The 21,504-nt window shown below is 40.4% G+C and overlaps 2 protein-coding genes across 2 annotated transcripts; one reads left to right on the top strand and one right to left on the bottom strand.

Moving 5' to 3' along the window:
- Positions 1–368: 368 nt before the first annotated feature.
- Positions 369–10,236, top strand: LOC136436378 (TLC domain-containing protein 4-A-like). Its single transcript, XM_066430316.1, has 6 exons — positions 369–755; positions 6,396–6,485; positions 6,724–6,782; positions 7,229–7,323; positions 7,794–7,867; positions 8,450–10,236. Exons 1-6 carry the CDS (start codon positions 580–582, stop codon positions 8,742–8,744), a joined length of 789 nt encoding a protein of 262 aa, XP_066286413.1. The 5' UTR covers positions 369–579; the 3' UTR covers positions 8,745–10,236.
- Positions 10,237–12,380: 2,144 nt separating this feature from the next.
- On the bottom strand, positions 12,381–21,301 carry LOC136436379 (transmembrane protein 272-like). Its single transcript, XM_066430317.1, has 4 exons — positions 20,980–21,301; positions 16,017–16,197; positions 14,089–14,148; positions 12,381–13,685 (listed from the first exon to the last, which is right to left on the bottom strand). Exons 1-4 carry the CDS (start codon positions 20,986–20,988, stop codon positions 13,216–13,218), a joined length of 720 nt encoding a protein of 239 aa, XP_066286414.1. The 5' UTR covers positions 20,989–21,301; the 3' UTR covers positions 12,381–13,215.
- Between the last annotated feature and the right edge of the window lie 203 nt (positions 21,302–21,504).

Here is a 21,504-nt window from a genome sequence, read left to right as displayed (position 1 = left end):
ACGCCACTCGACCGAGTTATACGCCGGCATTATAACCATGACGAATTCTCTGTCTGTATTACCGGGTACTTCGTATCCTCGACGACCGGGAATGAGCCAGAGATTACTTCTTTGGTATAATCGCTTTTACAAGCGTTGACAACATTGTCACGGTTTCGATTTTACAACGATTCTTTTTCATCATTGAACATGAGGGGGGAACAAGATTTTCGCCATGTGTGGCATTTCAATTGACGAATGACTTATACTCGCGGGAGGTAATTATCAGCCGTTAGACCCAGCTGTTCATATTACTACAACTGTGTTGTGATTGATAACCCCCTCAGGTACTCCCGCCGGTAGTAACTCGACGTGATATACGAGAATACCCAACCGGAGCCTCGCCGCGCGCTCACTTGTGCATCAGAAGTATCATGTGTCGCGGCCACTGCTAAAATTGAACCCGGAACCGGCACGCGGGCATTTAAAACACAGTGGCGCTGCTGACAAAGCATTGGAAGGGAACATACATGCCGCTGCTGTGCTACTGCCCATCGATCCGTCACTATACACAACTGTGAACCCGCCTCGAGCGCAGCCATGTTGCAATTGGAGTTTCTCTTGAGCAAGATAGACCTTCCGTACCGGTACGCGACCGTGGCGAGTTTTCTGGCGTGTTTGACGATACAAGAGGCGCTCAGTCCATGGCTGTCGCGTTTGATGACGTCGTCGTATGCACAGCTGTCGCCGGTACAGCAGGTGGAATGGGATAACAGGTAAGGACAACACAATGCTGTTCCCTTATTGTTAGAGTGACCTTCCTAATGTTTGCATGTTTAACAGTCGTCATTCATCTAAGAAATAAAATCATAACTGAATAATCTTAGAATATTTGTCCTCATGATGTTATTCCCGTTTCAGAATTGTTCTGTATGTACATACATATAGAGTAGGCGATCAATTAGTCTGTTCGACTACGTATGAATGAACGCATACAATAACAATAACAATAAATAATACATATTAAAGATACAAATGTTTCACAATGGCTGCCATTGATGCAAACCCGAAGCGGTTAAGAAATTGCTGTATGTTTTTGTCAGAAAACGACTTGAAAGCGATCTGTGTGGCGAAACTCGTAGAATACATAATGGCGACTCCACAACGATACATTTTCAACAGCGGCAGTGTTGTTCCGGCCTATTGATTTGGGTATAGCACGCGTTGTTGTGACGGTTAGGGGGTCAGACCTTGAGCGAGCATGCTGCATATCCGTTCTACGGTATAGGACAAGGCCGTAGTCATATGTAATCAGATGGCGTTCTCAAAAACAACCTAACGTGGCCCCATGTCTGCATGCATATGCGACGGATGAATATATTACTTCGAAATCGTCGCATCTGGAATGACGCAATTTGATTTGGTCAATTACCTCATTAGACAAATGTGCATACCCCCCCCCCGAGAATTGGACTGAATATATGTAAAACAAAGAGTATCATCACTTGGTTTATTTCGTGGCTAATGTTCCTGTTGGACATAGATATGTTACTTCGGTTGCAATATATATTATTCATTCAACTGTACATTTCGAAAGTAATCTGCGTCGACATCTGTACTGTCAGATTTGCTATGTGTGCAGAAATGCGTGATATGCTTTTCCGATAATGTCAGTTGTCTCTGAGGAAAAAAGTGTAGACATGCTAAAAATACACAGGCGCCGGTTGGTGTCAGTGGGATTATTATCATACTTATTAGTGTTGTTGTTGCAAGTATAGCGTTTATGTAACTATAAATGTAGACGTTCAAGTGGAGAAGATTTGCAATCCAATACACGTACACCATGAAAACACTAAACGGATCAATGCATTAACGTTCGAACTTCGTTTCGTCCCAATAGAGCACACTGCCAGGAATTATTTGATTCCAGTTGCCGATATCAATTTTGGTAATGGACTTGACAGTTTTTGTTGATGAGAAGGCAGACCTAGGCGAGTTTTACGGTCATTTGTCATCTGCTGTCAAGCTAGATTTGTTAGAAACCGTCTGTCGTTATCTTACCATGTTGGCACGTGAGCCACACGCGAACACTTAATCCAGAGATGTGTTTAGTATGATAACAACTTTCGAATCTCCAAGCAGATGTTTGATTTGTTTTCTAGGCCTTTTGTGGCCATTTTTGTTGTCTACGTATTACGTATCACCTCCCACTAGAGAGAGATGTAGGCACACAGAGAAAGCTTACCACGAAAGACCCATAAAACTAACCGACCGAAACGTCTGCTTTGAGATTACTATAATTATAAAATCTATATTTGCCTCATATGGGAAAATTGTACGTTTCGTTTAGTGCTCAATCATAGACAATTGTTGTTAAATGGAAGTTCTTTTCAAAAAGCAACTTGTAATCTGTAATATTCTACAAGACTGAAAGTTTGACCGCAGGCAAGCGAAGACTCCCCATCCCATTTACCTCCAGGTAAAAATTACCCTACCCTACCCTACTTCTTAGACCAATATCGCATCAATGCAAAGATACCGACTATAAAATTCATACGTGTTTGTTTTTATCTCCGAAAATTATGAGATTGATCACTATCTGCATTTCAAACGGTCACTAGTCTAAGTTTTGACACTAGGTCATTGCAAACTGTTTGTAGTGACCTTTGCTATGCCATAGGAGAGTTAAAGTATGACGTTAAGATATCGAAGAACTTATTATAGAATGTGACTCAAGCTGCTAAGAACATAAGTGTGTCTGGCAAAACTTTGTGTCAGAAATCTTGATGAATAAAGTTTTGGGTTTTTAGAAAGAACTCCACAGAGATAGAACAATTCGGAGCGACGTACTTCGAATTACAATATCCTGGACATACCAGTGCAACCATGATTAGTCTGGTAGAGACCACAGCATGACTACAAGCATCCAACTGTGCATATTTTGATCTTCTCAATCCGAGACCGGCCACAAAAAAGACGATTCATCTGTTCATACATTTTTACCTATGTGAAAACGGAGGTATTTTAATCAGTTCTTGTTTGTTGGTTTGTTTGTCTTTATGTGTGTCCGCAGTTAGATATTACAGAGTGGCATGATATAAAGCGGAAGTGGTGTAATAGGATACTTGGAGGATTGAAACTGATATTGTTTACTGTTGAATTATAATCAAAACCAATTGATATATCCCCAAGTTCTAATTTTCTAATTCGTGCTTTTTTTAAACTTACACTTTTGGGTTGACACATCGCTTCTAGGCGCCCTGTATGTTTAACCGCCATTAACATCCACTTTGAAAAAGAGTGAGTTTGAGAGATCTCTAGTACAGCACCTCCCAGGTACGCATTAGATATACAGAAGTGTATTATACCGGGGGACGTTGGGTTGGAGATCGGTTTGGACGTTTATTTTCAGGGTGGCGAAATTATGTACGCTGTTGGAATTATGTTAGTAAATGTTGTATACATAAGTTTTATCGCCTTCCATCTTCTCAAGGTGTTTACTATTTTAGTACACCGTACTGTGACAGACATTATTTTCCAAATACCCAAGTCACTACAATGTCATAAGCAGTTATGATAGGGTAGTTGATACTTTTTTAAAACCCGAAGTGCAGTTCTTAACGTACACTGGTAGTATTCTCTTTAATGTAAAAAATAAACGCTACGTCGTCATACTTCGCGCCAACGTTATACGTCGTCTTTAACGTCTTACGTCACGTGATACTTTGAATTCTAACGTCGAACTAACGTCACGTCACGCCACGTCGTAAGTGTATTATGCGCGGCATAATCTAGTTTGCGTCAACGACGACATTACAAATGTAGCCGAAAGTAGGACAGCGCAACGTGATTGAGCTCTTGGCTGGAATATAAAACTACCAACGTTCTCTCGGGCTGCGTTCTGTTATTACCTTCGGGAAGGAGTTCAGTGACCTCCGATGGTGGCACTGTTTTTGTCTGTATTTGAGTGTTCACAACTATAACTCACGATCCTTTTGATGGATTTTAAAAAGAATTTTGGCATGTTGGTAGTTATAGAGATGCCGATGAAACATAGGGATTTGGGGCACCGTAGCAGCATTTTCAGGTTTTGAAAAAAAATACAGATCGACACCCCCATCTTGAAGGTATCGTGGTACATCCCATCATAAAGATGCCATTTGCCTTTTGGTAGCCTGCGTTACACAAGCTGGGGCCAAGTAGCTACTCTCCAAGCAGAGGTTATGCTCCGCCTTGGTACGCTGCCTTGGTTACTGCCTAGTGTTATGATCAACGATTACCTGCACATAAATGGAGGCAGGTTTTAAAGAAATTGTTATTCCTTGTAAAGAGAGTATCAAAAACCTTATGATTACTTCACGGAGGTTTGTGTCCTATGGACTCTTGTTGGGTTCAATGTTTCCATGACGTCAAAGATTTGGGCAGCTGTTTAGCTGTGACGTCAGCAACCGTCGATCGTATGTGCAAAGCGTGTTAAAACCGCACATTGGAGCGTAGAATTGGAAACATTGGACTGTGCAGTAGACAATGAATGTTCTTAATTGGTTACGATAAAATATATCTAATTTGTTTCAAGACCGTGACAATAGATATCGAAACGCCGACTGAAACCGGTAATATCCAGATACGAGTTGATACTCTGATAAATTCTACATAAAACCCGCTGACCCACATACAGAGGCATTCGATGATAGGTCGTTACGGGTGGCGTGTTGTTTTATTTTTGTCATACATAAGTTATAGCTACAAGCACTAAACTGGCATTGCAGGAAACCCCAGGTTTGAACGTCCATGGTGTCAAGCATGAATGCTATAAAAGAGAAAAATTGATATTTCGTGTCAAAACCGCCGTCCAAAACAGCTAGGGACTACTATTTCACCCCTAGCGTACATTTTGAATTGAGCTCGAATGAACATGTGACACGCACTAGTATGGATATTCCATGATAGCGCCACGGCCATGTCAATTATGAATGCTATAATTTTAGGTAAAGTTATTTTGCGTCAAAACCGCCGTTCAATACAGCTAGGGACTACTAATTCACCCCTAGTGTACATTTGGAATTGAGCTCGCATGGTCTATAAACACACGACACGTACTAATATGGATATCCGTTCAAGGTCGATAGAGATATCATTTCACAGTTCAATAAAGCCCCGTCCCGACTGCGGGTTTAAACACTGTGTCAGACCTTGTACACATTATTGGAGACCCTCTTGCATTATTGAAAAGAGGATTTCGGCAGTGAGGGGTGGAATGGAAACATTGATGTAATTAGCTTTGGAACTAGATAAATTGTATCGAGCCGCGGGTCATTTCCGCTCGTTGGTTTTCTATGGGGGTATGAATGGGGTATATCAACCCTAAAGGCTTTTATTAAAGACAATGTATCCAATCTATTGGTGATGTCAACTGATTAATGCAAACTTTAAGAGTCCTGTTATTCTCTTAATGCTGGGTAGGGATATGTCAATTGTCCACATATTTCAATTCTGGACTGTCCAATTCCATAGCAACGCAACTGCGTGCAACTTGCAGTGCAACTACTCTTTTAGGGTTAAGTAACGTTATTTAGGCCACAACAGGAAAATTCTGTGGATGACATCTTCTGCACACCAAAATCAAATGCGCGAGGGCGATAAAAACAAGATGCCTAAATTTTCAAAATAGGCACCATAAGCGTTGTTACAAGAATTGGAGTGACAAAATATGGTATCACATTCACAGTCAGCAAGTATTTTAGTCCTCTATAGAAATGCAAAAAGAGACAGAAGTGTGGTACTTGTAGCCTAGTACCACTTACCAAGTTGTCAACTACACTCAAGGCTACCACACTAGTGTCACTTCTAGAACTATAGTTTCACTTCTACAACTACATTGGCTACCTCACAAGTGTCACTTCTAGAAGTACAATTATGGCTACCACACGACATATTTTCCAATTTTCTTCAAAATTAGTTGAAAATTAATGAACGCGTTGATGTCATCCATAAAACTCACTTGTTGTGGCCTAGTGAAACGAGTGTAGGACGCTCTTCATGTGATTGACAATTAATTGAGAGGTTTTGAATTACATGTAAGTATGGGCACTTTTCTTGAGGGTGTGTACTGTTACTAAACAAGCAACGTGTTTTAGTTTTTGTTACTCCTGACGGGAGTATTGGAAATGCTTTTGTTTGCACGTTCGCAGCTAGAACTCACGTTCCCGTCGTCTCATTGGTAACTTGGCATATCGTTTGCTAGGTTGGGCGTGGTGATGCACGATGTCTTTGTTGACCTTGCGAAAGTCGCTGTACTTTTGTTGTGTCAATAGATTAAGATTGTATCATTGGTATTTAACTCCTGGCGTTGCCGCTGGGTATTGAGAGTGTATATATGACTGATGTTTTGATTTTGTACCTTGTCCACGATTCAGGATTATGTCCATTGCGCATGCGCTGACGGCATCGTTCCTATCACTCCTGGCCTTCTTCTGTGACGAGGGATTAACACCAGATGCTGTCAGGTCAGTAGTCTGCCGTATCACAGTACTAATACCCATATCACTGCGCTATCATCGTCTCGACAATATGTCTGTGGAATTCCATCTTGTTCGATGCCAGTTCAGTAAATATTTCCCCTGATCCACTTCCGGTTTTTGGAGGAGGCTGAAATTTTACCTGATTCGTATCTCTATAGGTTTGGATCGTCTTATGATTTTAGGTTTGGATCGTCTTATGATTTTATATATTGTTCATTTACAGATATGACTCACATATTGTGCTGCTCGGCTCGGCCATACTTCTGGGTTACGCGTTGGCTGGTAGGTGTACACCGAACAATTGCTTTGATTTTGCTTCAACTATGTTCCTCTTCTTAGCAGTTCCATACATTCATTTGGTGATAGTTATCACCTAATAACATGTTACCCTTTCTGTAAAACCCGTATAATTTCTCTAACGCGAACATTTATGAATTCCCTAAACTATGAAATAGATAGAGGCCGTTCGTTTTTGCAAGTTTCATCCTAGTCATGATTGATGTCAATCCGGATATGCTTTGTATAATCAATGAGAAACGTCTATGATACATCAATCGTAAAGCTTAACGTCATTTGGTGAAGGTATGAGGTCGTGGAACCAATTGCAAAATAATTCCAATAGAATTCAACAAATGGCTCCGTATAACGAACCCTTACATATGTCTGTGATAACAAACTGTTTGAGAGAAAGTTTTGTGACTAACATGTCATTATTTTCTACGTGACAGATCTATTTGAGACGTGTATGCGACCACGTGCCCTATGGACAACAGACATGGTGTTCCATCACGTGATCTGCTGCTGCATCCCATGTGTCTATTTCGTAAGTATGAGAGAATGTCTCCGTATGTTTCCCATTTCTTTCCTTTCCTTCCTCTTCAATGTATCTAATTACGTTCAGTAGGTACCAAACAATGTAGGCACTATAGTTAAAGAGACTAAAGAATATAGGGATGCGTAGCTACCCCTTTCAGAATGTTTACCTCAATCTTAGCGCATTAGAATTTGTGTTAGCCCGCCAAATTTTGGAGGCAAAACAGCAACATAATATTTGGATATTAATGAGACGAGCTGATTTTGAGGCCGCTATTTTGAAACTTTCCCATTATGCTTTGTAATGCTCAACATTGCAGCAGGGGTGAAGCGACTGGATGGTAATGGAGCTGTCTGACGAAAAACAACGCCAACTGCTCAGAAAAAGAGGTCACAAATGCCGATATAGCTTTAGAATACATTCCAAACTATGGTCTTTTCCTAAAATATGTTAAGTTTCTTTCGTGACCTTTGTTACAGATGTACAGATGTGCCCCCTATTACGGAAACATCGGATGGATGGCCGAGATTTCTAGTCCATTTTTACATATAAGGTAACCATTTCAATATCAACATTCACATATTATGACGATTCAATTCGACAGTAAATGAAACTTTCTGTATAAACTGAACTGATTTGATTAGGGTTGTGGCGCTGTCTTATATTGGTATTTTCATATCACGCAGTCACAGACAAAGCAAACCACTTTTGTAAGAAAGACTTATCCTTATTTGTATCACTTTGCATAAACAATTTACATATCCAGACGGTTGCTAATGATTGAATAACCTAGATCCAAGCCTACAAGGTCCATGATTTAATTGGGGTTGTGGCGCTGTCTTATATTCAGTATTTGTATACCCTGGAGTTGCAGACAAAGTTACCAACTTTTCCTAGAAAGACCCGTGCTAATGTGCATGCATTTGCATATGTAATTTGCATACGCAGACGATTGCTAATGATGACGGGTTCGAAGGAGACGTCCCAAGCCTACAAGGTCAACGATTTAATTAGGGTTGTGGTGCTGTCTTATATTTAATATTTTTATCGTGGCGTTGCAGAAAAAGTAACCCATTTTTCCTAGAAATACCTGTGCTAATTTGCATACATTTGCTTTTATAATTTGCATATGCAGACGATTGCTAATGATGACGGGTTCGAAGAAGACGTCCCAAGCCTACAAGGTCAACGGCATCCTGTTCGTCATGACGTTCTTCGTCTTCCGGATCGCCGTCATCCCCTGGTTCTGGCACAACTGGCTGTTCCGTCTGACCATGAATCCGGAATATTACCTCCCGGAAAACGCCGTGCCCCTAAACACCTCCCTATCAGAAGGAATCATCATGAACGTGCTGAATTCTTATTGGTTCGTGAGATTGTGCATTGTGACGTGGAGACACCTCTCCCTTTCAAAAGATCACGACGATTAGGAACGCCAATGTGTCACTATTTATTGACTAATTTATGGAGATTTTAGACGTAAAAAAGCAGATTAATTATTCAGCTATTATGATGGAGACGAACAGTGTGAGCGAAAGGGAAAAGTGACACCTTTTACTTTGATCTCCAAGTAACATACATGTTATATGGAGTCAGCTCAAGAATGTACTATTACTTTTTAATTTTGTATGTACGTTATTTTTTTACCACAGTTTGAAGTGCGTCAACATTTGGTGTTGTATCGAATGATGTTGTAATGAAATTAGCAGACACTTCTGAGGTTTAAAAAGGTCTATCCTAAAGACTATTCTATTGGCAAATTTGAAAGGCTGTAGTACGTCGGTGTGATGTGCACTCGAATTGTGAACTGACTTATTCACCAGAATTTCAATCACTCAGACACTACTACTCAGGACGTGCTCTTTCTCAGAAGAAAAGGGGAACATTAAATGTTCAATATATACGTCCATTGATAACAGATTCGAATTCCTTGTACGTTTATCAAGTTGTAAAGAAGTGATAGTGTGAGTAGTCCTATTCTTGCATTGGCAGATTTGTATTTCTAGATATAATGTGTATTTTGGGAGCAAAGAAAGAAATGATATCTATGTGGTAAATGTTGTCACGTTGTACAACACATCATTGACAGTATAAGGAGGCTCCTGGTTCTGAGTTCGCATGCGCAGCGAAATTCACCATGGGTAATATGTCAAGGTGAAGGCCGCTGAGACATAAACAAATACGTCAGGACATTGTTATGCACATCGACCTACTGAGTCTAGACATGTATAAAGCATGGTCTAGTCAAGAACTGTTAACCAGTCAGGGGCCTTAACCTTTGACATATTACCCATAGTGCATTTTACCGCGCATGCGAATTTAGAACAGTGAACCTCCTTATTAGGATATAATGACCTAAAGTGACCTTTCTCTCAACTCCTAACCTGATTTTTTGGTTGACGAAAAAGGTGGAAATATGTCTTCATCTAAATCTAGTTTGACCAGGAAAAATATGAAGAAAACATTTTAGTTGAAAATAGATGATTGTCGCCAGTGTAGTTGCCCTGGCTGTCTTTTAGAAATTGTATTGTCACGATATTATATATTGTAATTCTAACGAATATACATCAGAATTGTAAATTTCAAAAAATGTATGTGCAATACTGCAAGGATTCTACAATTTTATTGACGTTTTTGTTTTAAGAATACGTAAACTATGAATACTGCATCGGTGCGACAAAGAATGCTGCTAACATTCAGTCTACTTATTATTAGTGTGAGTTTCGAGGTGAATATCTTGTACTTTCAATGGCAGGATTCATTATTTTTGTGCCAATCGTGGCCAATCGCCAAGCATTGTACTCACGATATGTACACGTCAAGTAGTCATTACAAACCAGAAGTTTAAAAGATGTATTTTTCGCTCTCGATGTCCAAAAGTATGTTTGACTCTCTAAATAGATTTGATGTTCAAAATCTGGAGTGGCTATTTGTCGTCTTTTGTTGCTGTCTATGCGTTCTGATAGATTAGACTTCCAACTACAAGCACATTCTCAGCGTGCACAACATTTGAATACAGCTAGGTGGCGCTGTTATCGCTTACTTGATTCATCATGACGTTGGTCTCTGAAGCAATGGGAACATCAATGCGCGAAAAAAAACTCTTGATACTTACTGTAGACAGCATAATAAAGTATGTCTACGAATGATATATATAAACTAGAAAGGCAACATTTGCGAGCAAATACAGCATGTTTAGCCATACTCCTCGTCATGCAAAAAATGGACTCTCCCAAAATAACAATGGACCATTCTAAAATACTTGCACTAAAAAAATGAATCACCCAGGTCCAAAATTGAGTCTTCCAGTAGCACCTCAACACAATATGGACCAGTCCACAACCATATCCACTAATTGATTAACAAATACACTTCTGCTAAAAAATGGACTTTTTCATAATCATTCCAGCTCAAAATTGAAAGAAATAATTAAAGAATCCTCCCCTTGCAAGAATGGGATATTCCGTGCCATTTCCATGTAAACCAGTCGAAAAATATCCGCTGAAAATTACACTCTTGCGCATAATCAACCCAGTTCAAAATTGAATTAAAAAAGATCAACCCCAGGGAAGAATGAAGTTTTCCATAGTATACATATGAAGATTTGACAGGAGACGAAGGAAATGACCAAAAACAACATATTTGAGTCAATTCAAAGTCACCGAGAGGGTTTTAATATAATATTTGTAATATGTTTGAACTATTTTGATTAAAAGAATGTCTAAGTCACAATAGTTCTAAAGTGTTCAAACAATTAGAATTGAAACTTATAACATGTTTGAACTTATTTCACATACGTTGGAAACATTTCGAACGTAACTACACAAAAATCTCTTTATTTAGAACAGTTTCAAACCATCTATCCAAATGTTTCAATGTTCGAACAATTTGTAACAAAAGATTTTCACAATTGCCCTCATAAACGAAGGTGCTAAGTCCTCCTGTGTGTTTCTGCCTATTTTCGGTGGCCGCGCTAGACCACCAGCGGATTTATAATTTGTTTTGACGGAGCGTCACCCGCGCGCGACGATGTACACTGTTCGGCACCGCTAATATCCGGCATTTTCCCGCTCCAAAACACTCCACAAGACCCACGTTTTTAGTGTTTTGCCTCTTGTGCAACACGATTCGATTTGCATTACTAACGGGACGAAAATGATAGAAAAAATTCACCCCGTCCCGGCGTCCGTCCCAAAAACATGAACGACATGAAAATATATTTTCTTACAGATTCAATCACGAAAATCAACAGCATGGGATTCCAAATTTTCGCAACGGCCGACCATTTATCATGGTTGAACTTCCTTCCAAGGCGTGCGATAGATAAACATTCCCGGCACATAATAGTCACTAGTACCAGACTAACGCAAGCTCATGATGATAATAGGGAGAAAGTTTGTCAGTGAAGTTTGGCCACCAGAGGGTACATTCATTTAACGTTACAAGCTAGCGCAAAGGGGCGAATCATTGACCTTACCGGGGACTGGCTCTACTGGCCTAATCATTCCTTTTTTGCCGAATTCTACGATCCATACGCCCGTACGTAGGACATGTAGGAAGGCCTGGTGGTGATCAGAGAGAGATCATCAATCAATTTTGACAGGAGTGTCGCGCCGGTCTGAGGAGAAACGATCTCCCGTGTTGTGTTGAAGAATTTGGAGTTTGAAAATATCTGGAATAACTAATGCTAGAATAAACATTCACAAAATCATTGATTTAACTTGTTTTCTGTTATAAAATTTCCTAAACTGCAATTTAACCACTGAGTTTAAGGGAACATGGTGTTTTCCCGATAATCACGTTGAATGTTTATGTCCGGTCTTTCCTCCTCGTAAGCAAACTTCCAGCTTGGCCAGGTGCAAGGCACTCGGGGTCAATGACCTGTAGGTCATATGTAGTATTGAAAGTGACAGAAGTGGCAAATATTGTCAAGAAAGCCCAAAATAAATCGTTTTGAATATATGTATGCCAAAAATGGGAATGTAATCCTTTAAATATTTGTTCAAGCCACATATACAGCAAATTTCAGGTCATTCGGTTGAAATACCAGGGCGCAGGAGAAAAACCTCAATAAAATCACTTTCAAGGTCAATATCAAAAGAAGGAAAAGAACTCACATTGGTTTTTGCCTACATTACCTCTGTACCAAATTTCAGGTCATTTGGTCAAAAAATGACAGAGATGAATCGATTTGAAGATTTGACAGGAGAAGAAGAAGAAGAAGAAGAAACATGAGAGAAAACAATATGTTTAGCCATACTTATGGCTAAACATAATAATACAATTACATTATCGTCATACTTGTTACTGTAGACGGTTTGGATATAGTCTTATGGTTACTTCGTTTTTTTCTATTATCTCTGAAATTGATGGAGTAAAAAATATCGCACTGAACACATTAGCATTACTTGTTAGTTCTGGTACCTACGTGTCTTTAATAGTGATATAGCGTCTCTATTTCACTCAAAGAGCCTCTCTTCTTCCATTCTGATTCTGAAGGATCCGTAAGTCAGACCCTAGTTGCCTAGTGTGATTTTTAATAGGCAGTAAGTAAATAAGTGACTCTAGTCTGTCTGACACAATCTCTCGCTGTTTGGGTCAATAACGGTTTCGTCGCTTTTCTTGAGGACCGATTGTAAGGTTCGTAGTTCTAACTTCGCATGCGCTGCGAAATGCATTGTGAGCACTATGTCAGTGAAGGCCCCTAACTTATTTAACAGTTCTTGTCCAGATAATGCTTAGCATATGGCCAGACGTATTTTGTTTATGTCTCAGGGGCCTTCGCCCTTGACATATTACCCACAATGCACTTCGCTGCGCATGAGCGCATCAAACCATGAACTTCCTTATACAGAGGGCCACGATCCAGCTAATTAATGAAATATGTTTGTACATGAGTTCCTATGGAGATAGTGTTCTGATGTCGCCTGGGTCGTCTTCCTCTTCGTCGTCTACGCCCCGACTGAGAACCACGATACACAGCAGGAGAAGACCGATGAGCGCCATGAGGGAATATCCGACACAAATCGCGCCGAACGCGAGAAGGTACACCGTCGGGCTGCAGTAATGGCTCGGCGTCAAACGGGGGCGCTCGAAAGGCGGCATGTACACCTTGAACACCCAGTAGTTCCCCAGGATGAACCACACGAAGAGGAAGAGTCCCACGAACATGTCGAAGCACCGCACGCCGGCGTTGGACTCGCGCGTGGCGAAGCTGTCGTTCATGCCCACGTAGTCGTCCGACTCGTTCTTGCGCGCCTCGTAACTCTGCCACAGCATCATCAGCGTCTTCAACATGCCGAAAGCGCCCCCTACCGCCAGGTAAACAGGGATCTTCGGCTCGATGGGGCAGCTGTGGATATTCTGGATACCTACAGAAAAGCAAATAAACTAATGTGTTACAACTCCAAATTTCTGGAAATTTAAAGTTGATTAATCAAGGTTTAATGACCCGCCCGAAGTGTTTACGATGACATAACGCCTGGTCATTGACGTATAACGGATAAAGCACCGAGTGAGCGAAGAGAAGTTTCTAACCATCTATGATTTAGTAAAAACGCGCTCACAACGTTCATGAGTTCCTATGGAGATAGTGGTGGTCATACTACAATATGACAACCAAATAAACCACTGAGTGAGCGAAGCGTCGTTTCTAGCCATTTAAAGGGAGGCTAAACTCAAAATCGCAAAACTGCGGTCTATATATAATGTTCCCACATTGCACGACGGTTGCAATACGGTCTAGCAGTAAAATAAAACAGAGCCTTTTCTTACCAATGAGAAACATCGCTGTGGGTAGAGCCAGTGTGACAAACAACAAGACCGTCGCTATGGCTGGAAGGTAAGATGAGAAATACATAATTATGTCACTTTTAAAGGAAGGCTTATCATTCTCTGACCAAGAAGATATGGCTATGTGACTTATTATCACCAAACATGGTAGTTAAGTTGTATTTTCATTAGGTAGCTTTATACAATTGTTAGAGTTAGATATGCAAAAGTTGGGTGTATCAGGTCGTTCGGTGTGCTACTTGAGTGTAACCAGCCAAAACCACGTGCCTGCAAATCTGGTGGTGACATTTGCATTGAAGGGTGTTTGAACAATACAGATATGGTTGTTTGATTACTTGTTTTTGTTGTTTGCTTATTGGTTGGCTTGTTGGAATACTACAGTATAGCTAAAGAAATTATAATTGTTTTGTCAATTGATTGGTTTTGAGTGGATCGCGGCCATTAAGTAACAAAGGTTTTGGAGAAATCTACACTAGAGAATGATCTAGAATCAAACCACGGTAACAATTTGGTTTACGAGACATTCTGTTCTTGAGATGTATTATTTAACCTTCTCCCTGCTGCCTAACTCTGCCACAAATAGAGAATTGGGTACCAAATAACGGCTACTTCAGTGTGCTAAAGATTAGATTTTCTATTGAGAAAGGGAACATTTTGTCCAATATAGCCCCTACACAAATGCCACAGTGCAAATGCAGTGACCCCGTTTTAGCCTAGATTGCATGGCCGCTGATATAACAGTCTGGGAGTCCGCCAACAGTAACATAATCAAACAACTTCCATCTGGATATGTGTCTTTTCAGAAAGTTTGCCAATAATGCGTGTAAGCTATAATTGCACGGTAGCTCGTACTAAGTTCAGTTGTAAGTCAAGATATAAATTGACCACTCAATGAACTCTTATTTTGCCTTGAATGTTTTAAGTCGTGTGTCTTCGTGTCGTTATCTAAGCAGAGGTTTGATGTGTGCATCGATTTTACCTGGATTTCAATGGTAAAGTTTGCCAACGTTTTTGATAACCATTTTCAAAGCTGCATTGAATGCAGACACCAACACAATTCAGACTTTTCAAACCTGTCATATGCATGTTGTGGGCATGGAAATTTCAAAGATTTGAAATATTTCAAAGAATACATTTCGGTGGCGCTGAGACTATCATGACTATGAAGAATACATCGAAACTGACATAGCTAGCTCATATTCCCCTACTTCCTTGCTTTCTTATTGCGAATGCCGAAGAATTTCGAGACAAGGATGTCTTAAAATTACTTTGTTGTGCACAAAACGTCCCAAGGTGGCCTTAAGGTCGAAGTGGGAACGAGACTGACGGACTACCTCGAGATTAAGTTTGAGATCGATTGTCGAAAAGTCAAACAAACCAAGTCCCAGGTCTGCACTTTTGTTCAAAGAAGCTCTTATATCTAATCCCCTGTAAGTGGTAACGGCAATTTGGTGCATATATAGACTTTGACGTTGCCAAAGTGGGTGTATTAGTTGAAAACGTGCTTCCTGCTGCAGAGTCCATTATAGGATTAACATCATCATCATTAACACTTGGTTGAATAAATCCTATGACGATATGTTTTAAAGTTTACAAAGTGGGTAATTTTCAATTAATTAACTTATAACAAATGTATTATGTTTTAGCTCAAGTCCATGGGCTCCGCCATATTGAATTGTGACGTCATGGGTCGGCCATCTTGGAACTTACCAAATATTGTCAGTGGTAATGAGGAACCGTCAGCTGACTAATATCGATCAATCATAGAATGACTCAGCCTAACTATGAAGTCAGGCTGGAAAGTCAAGACGTCATGTTTATCCTTGGAGCTTTGTTTTTATCAAAAAAATCTTATCTTGCCTTGAAAGGTATAGAATATAGTAAAATTTAAGACAGAGCCAGATACTCACCTGTTGTTACAAACACTTCGCACACCTTGTCGTAGTAATCTAGTGGGCCACGTGACATGCCATACGCATCGCGCATGCGCATGAGGACGGAGCTGCCCGATGATCTATCGGAGACGTCCGATACCGCGTCATCAAACGGTGACGTCGCCTCTGATGACGTCAAGTTTCTCCTAGAGTCACCCTATACAGAAAAAAAGGGAAATATTCCCGATGCTGTTTCACTGGGCTTTCTCTAGATCTATAGATAATACGTAATCGCTGGACAAGAGTAGCTTTACCTAACGTCAAAGGTAACAGATAGAATTCATTGTTTTTCCACAGTCTACGTTCTCCATGTAGGAGCCCTGGTAAGGACTGTTCATGTAGCCTACCATAGCAGTAATATCAACGCGCTATCAACTGGAATACCATTATCATTAGGAGTACTGATGGTTGGGAGAAATATCTATCGAAAGCATCACAGTCAGCAATGTTACAATTAATCGTACAAAATCGTCAAAATCATTGCGTTAGTCTTCCTGATATCAAAGTATGATGTTGGATGATTTTCTTTAAATACGACAACCATTTTGAGTTCACTGTATCATGTGAACTTAGCTAGCATTGCTAGGTATTGCAGACAGCCTTTCTTGCATATTTGAATTTAGCTGCAAATACCCTAAGTACATGTATTTATCATTCCAGGGATCAGTTCAGTATCCAACAGTCGTCAAAGATTAAAATAACAAGTGCTCAACACTCCCTGACGAGTAAATATGTTCCATATTTCATAATTAGCTGGTATCACGGAGTTATAAAACCTAGTGAAAAATGTTTCCGAAAATGTAGTTGAATTAGCAAGACATTCTCCCGAATGACTTGTTTCACTTAAATTTTCTAACTTTATTTTCTCACGCTTTGTGCCATAAATCTTTGAAAAATTGACGTGCGAAGTCTTGTTTACGATTTTATTTCATTATTCTATGGACATTGCATCCCCGGTAGACCAACATCCGGGTCCCAGCAGTTGCATTTTGGGATATTTGGTCTACGAATCTCGTTCCCAACGTCTACTTGAGACGTAATGGCACTACATGTACTAATGAAGCCATCCGTTTTCTTCAAGAAGTCAGATAATGCTTTAAAGTATGATAACTTGTCTTCTCAACAAAGCTGTCAGCTGTAGACGGAAGATAAGAAGCCCAGTTCACCTGATCAACGTCTTCAAGTAATGATACATATTAGCTGTAAGCAGGCTTGTAGAGACAAGACAGAGTGACCAATTGTGCAAACGGGTTGTTTGTTTAAAGAAGCATTCCACTCCAGGTTGAATCCAGTTTCATTTGTCAAATTTACCATAGGTTGAAGCCTGAACGCAGGGTGAAAATGGTTGCGATCGAGTTCTTGAATTCTCCGAGGACCCTTCCAACAATGCCAGAGTTCCATGTTTCTTACAAAAGTACCAAAATCCCTGTATTCCAAGACGCAATAGTCTTCAAACTTCCTGTGCACCTTCCTGAATGTGTGATAGTCACTCGACTGCTTTTGTTAAGCTTATCATCGCGTCTACCATTAGTGAGAAATTTAGCCTGAAGTTGGTCATGCAAATACATAGAAGCGGGTCCGTATGGGGGTACATGGATTTAGAAAAGGATTATTGTCGAAAAGCCAAAAGTGGGGTGAATTTGCATCCCGAAAATATAATCTATCAGAAAATAAACCCGATTCTGGAGTGGAATGCTCCCTCAAAACACACAGCCTGGGACAATTATTGGCGGGGTTATACTCAGTTGCCCTCTCTCGGGACATGTCTACGTCTTGTAGTGAAAATCAATATGTTATGTCGTTAAGGAAAGCTGTGTCGTGAAAACACACGCTTACTACGGTTGTGTTCGATGGAACCAGAGATACTGTTAGATGGGAAGATAGCGGGTACTCCTCATCTGATGGTCGGATATATTCTTCCGTGTGAAGAGTCACTTAGTTTCCAATTGCGCTGGTGCCCGTCGGAGATGTAGTCCCGACCGGGCCCCGAATCCACAAATTTGTGTACCTCCAAGTATTTGCACGATTAGCCCAAGGCGTCCATTTGTTACCGGGTCCCGCGTTCAATTTAAGTTTGAGTTGAATTAATATTGATTCGGGATCCCGGCACGGCCCCAAAATAGCCCGGCAACCGCAGGGTGTCCGACGGGGCCATTTATGGGTCACGTCTGAAAGTGCAAAAAATTGCCCGTGAACTACCCGGCAACGCCCCTTTTTCTAACTGGGACCGAAGCATAACTGGGAAGTAGGAGTGGAAACTGTTAACAGGCGACATTATAAGTCTCGATTAACAGTCTAATTCTGGAAAACTTGAAGACTTTTTTGTGTGAAATCAATAACATTATCTGATACTGATGATGTTACATCATGATGCAGAATACCAATAACTTAAAGGAAACTTTGTTTCTAATATGATACAAAATTTGCTCAAATTCTGTCCAAGTTTGCCAGAATTCTGTCTGACATTCTCAGAATTCTGACTGACATTCGCAGAATTTTTCAGAATTGCCCATGTCCCTGCAGACATCTAACTGTTACGTAGACATTGATAACCTTTTAAATATGAATTCAGTTGGTGAATCTACTTGAATTAAAAAGAATTATAAAGTCCTCCGGAATTAGACTGTCAGTCCGGAATTATCTAATGCCGCCTGTTTGTTCTATTTCAAACAGTACTACATTTTGTTTGTTCATCAGCTCATCAGTCCACAAACTCATGATCAACCCCTCCCTATTTTCTCTTTCTCTCTTTCTCTCTCTCTCTCTCTCTCTCTCTCTCTCTCTCTCTCGGTCTCTCAAATCGGTCTTTCATTCAGTATTTCACCCTGTTAACCTCTCAAAACCAACTCAGTGCAGACAAAATGGGACACTTCGTCTTCCACTGCTTCCAATAAAAGTCAAACCCAAAAAGCTTAGATTGCATTCCGTATCAGTTCTTAGAATAGTCAATTGTTCCCATTTATCACCATTTTTAACTTGCACACTCTGTATACTTTTTCTGTACATTGTTTAGTGCTGCAATTAACCACGGGCAAGAACTTGCAAAATAAAACTTTCATTTGAATTTCAGTCACGTACAGACTGCCGTATCATGTCCGGTTTCCAGTTGCTCCTTCGTCGTAAACTGTTCATGATCTACATTCCTTGACATACAAGAGGACCTAAAACTGTCCAAATGATAGCTGTACCGATATATCGTACCCAAGGGGGAACAAGGCCGATTTCACCGTATCCGATATACGCCGATATTTATTGGAGTGTTAACGTCAAACAAAGACACTTCATAAATCAGATCTTGATATTGCATATCAGAAACTTGTAAGTGTCATGCTGATTTATGACGTTTTCTTTGCAGCTATTTTTCATAGAGTTTACAGATCATAATATCAAATACTTATCACAATTATATTTGGCAACATCGTCAAAATGGCGTCGGCAGATTTGCTGAACAGTTGTAGATAAAGTCATTTTATGATCATTATCATTATCTTAAGTGCACTTCTGAGAATGTATTGAGTTTTCAAACTCTTGTTAATGATTTTTCAAGTTGATCTTTAATTTGTGGGAACGTAATTGAGTGGCAAGATTAAGATTTACGTTTATGACTCCTTTTGATATCGATCAGATGAAATCAGCAACAGTTCAGTCAAATAGCTCTATTAATCCTAATATATTCCATGTCCACCGCAGGGAAAATAAAGATGCACGTACTTGTAATATCTATCTATCGTTCGTTCGTTCAGACCCTAGTGGCACATAGGTCAGTAAGTTTCCTTGCTGTTTCATTTGTAGGGTATATTTTCACAGGGAGAGGTTGCTAGCCCTTCTTGGCACCTCCTTGAAGACGGAACCCCCATTTTACGTCCATTCCAAAAGACGGGTGCACCCCACCAAAATGCCCAGGTTTGAACCGGGGTATCCAGCTACCAACTAACTAATTGGAACCAGGAGCTCAACTGTGAGGACGCTACTTGGACATCCCTTGCATGTCATATAGAGCACAAAAAATATGTGAACGTTTTCATGACCGTTGCGTCTTTTTTCACGAGGCAAAACTCCAACAAGGAAAATCGTTTCTACGCCATCTACAACACGTTTATGCTTTCCAAATATGCCCGAGAGCTTTCTCGGTACTGTTATTTGTATCACTGTTGGTAAAAAGACGCTAATGAAAGTCATAAATGTAGCAGTACCAACTTCACATAACCTACATGTTAGCAACAAGATGTACGTTACTATCGTAGCATTTTAACCACTTAGATATCTCGCTCTCTATCTATATTCTAATAAATGCTAACCACCGTTAATGGGTAACACGATTCGTGCCAAAAATGTACTTATTATACACAATCCTTCCGAACTGTGCTTATACGGGACGAGAGACGTGTCATTATACTGGAGAGTACCAGCGAGCAATCTGTATAATTACCGCAGACGGGAAAGCCTTTCCATCAAATATTTACAAGCCACGGACGATAATCATGCCACCAAAATACCTTTTACCCCAAGACCAGCCATGTTATGGAGCGTAATTACAGCCAAAGACACGTAAAGATGATGCAAAAGAAAATCACTGAAATCACAGCAATTTTGCATGTGTGAGTTTTGAAATAAAGGAAGAACGTAAGAGGTAACGCATCGTTTCTGGCATTGCTAGCCGCGGTTTGTAGATACGAAAACCTCCAAATCCATCATTATCAGTGAATGGAGTGACCAAAAATACTTCAACTTATCGTTCCTCAAACATGGCCTTTCAAAAAGCACCAAAATGCACAAAATATGTCATAACAAGTTGAAAACGCTGCATTAGCAGCCGACCAAACTACAAATCTTTTCAAGGCTGTTTAGCTCCCTCTTTAGCAGGGTATGGTTTCAGACTCAGCTGCAGACATGCAAGTCACAAGTACTTCTTTTGAAATGTAAATTTGGATTAACCTACCTGCCGCATGATTTCCTTGTATCCCAACTCGTGTAGAGTAGAACAGAAATAACTGACAACGGGCGCAGAAGAAGACTTCTTCCACCGCTCACACGACTCCTTGTCTCCGCTGCTTGTCCTCACACGTCCCCTACTACTGCAACGGTAGTTCTAAAGACGTACTGACACTCTCCTAGACTCATCATCGTGTAGGTATCATAGATAAGACGTACAAATGGTTAGACACAATCGTAACGAGTGGTGAAATACGTGTCTGTCTTGCCAGGAGCGGTGGAACAGGTAACACTATTACCTCTAACTAGCACGACGGATGTCATAGAGGTGCAATCCTTGCGCAGCATGATGCCGGCTCTGGTCTGATTGGCCAATTTCAAATGAGCAACCTGACTAGAACCGTTGGTGTATTATTGATGGCATAGCGGGGCTCTTCCTACCTTTTAGCTCGAAGGGCAGCTGTTGTAACTGTATAAAACTCTGGAAACTATAAAATACGGCGTTTGATTTAAACATATTTGAATAGCGCGA

The sequence above is a fragment of the Branchiostoma lanceolatum genome, chromosome 6 (assembly GCF_035083965.1).
Source record: "Branchiostoma lanceolatum isolate klBraLanc5 chromosome 6, klBraLanc5.hap2, whole genome shotgun sequence".
In the NCBI taxonomy this organism is placed as follows: Eukaryota; Metazoa; Chordata; class Leptocardii; order Amphioxiformes; family Branchiostomatidae; genus Branchiostoma; species Branchiostoma lanceolatum.
Note: the sequence above shows the minus strand (reverse complement) of the source record. Positions and strands in the feature narration are given on the sequence as shown.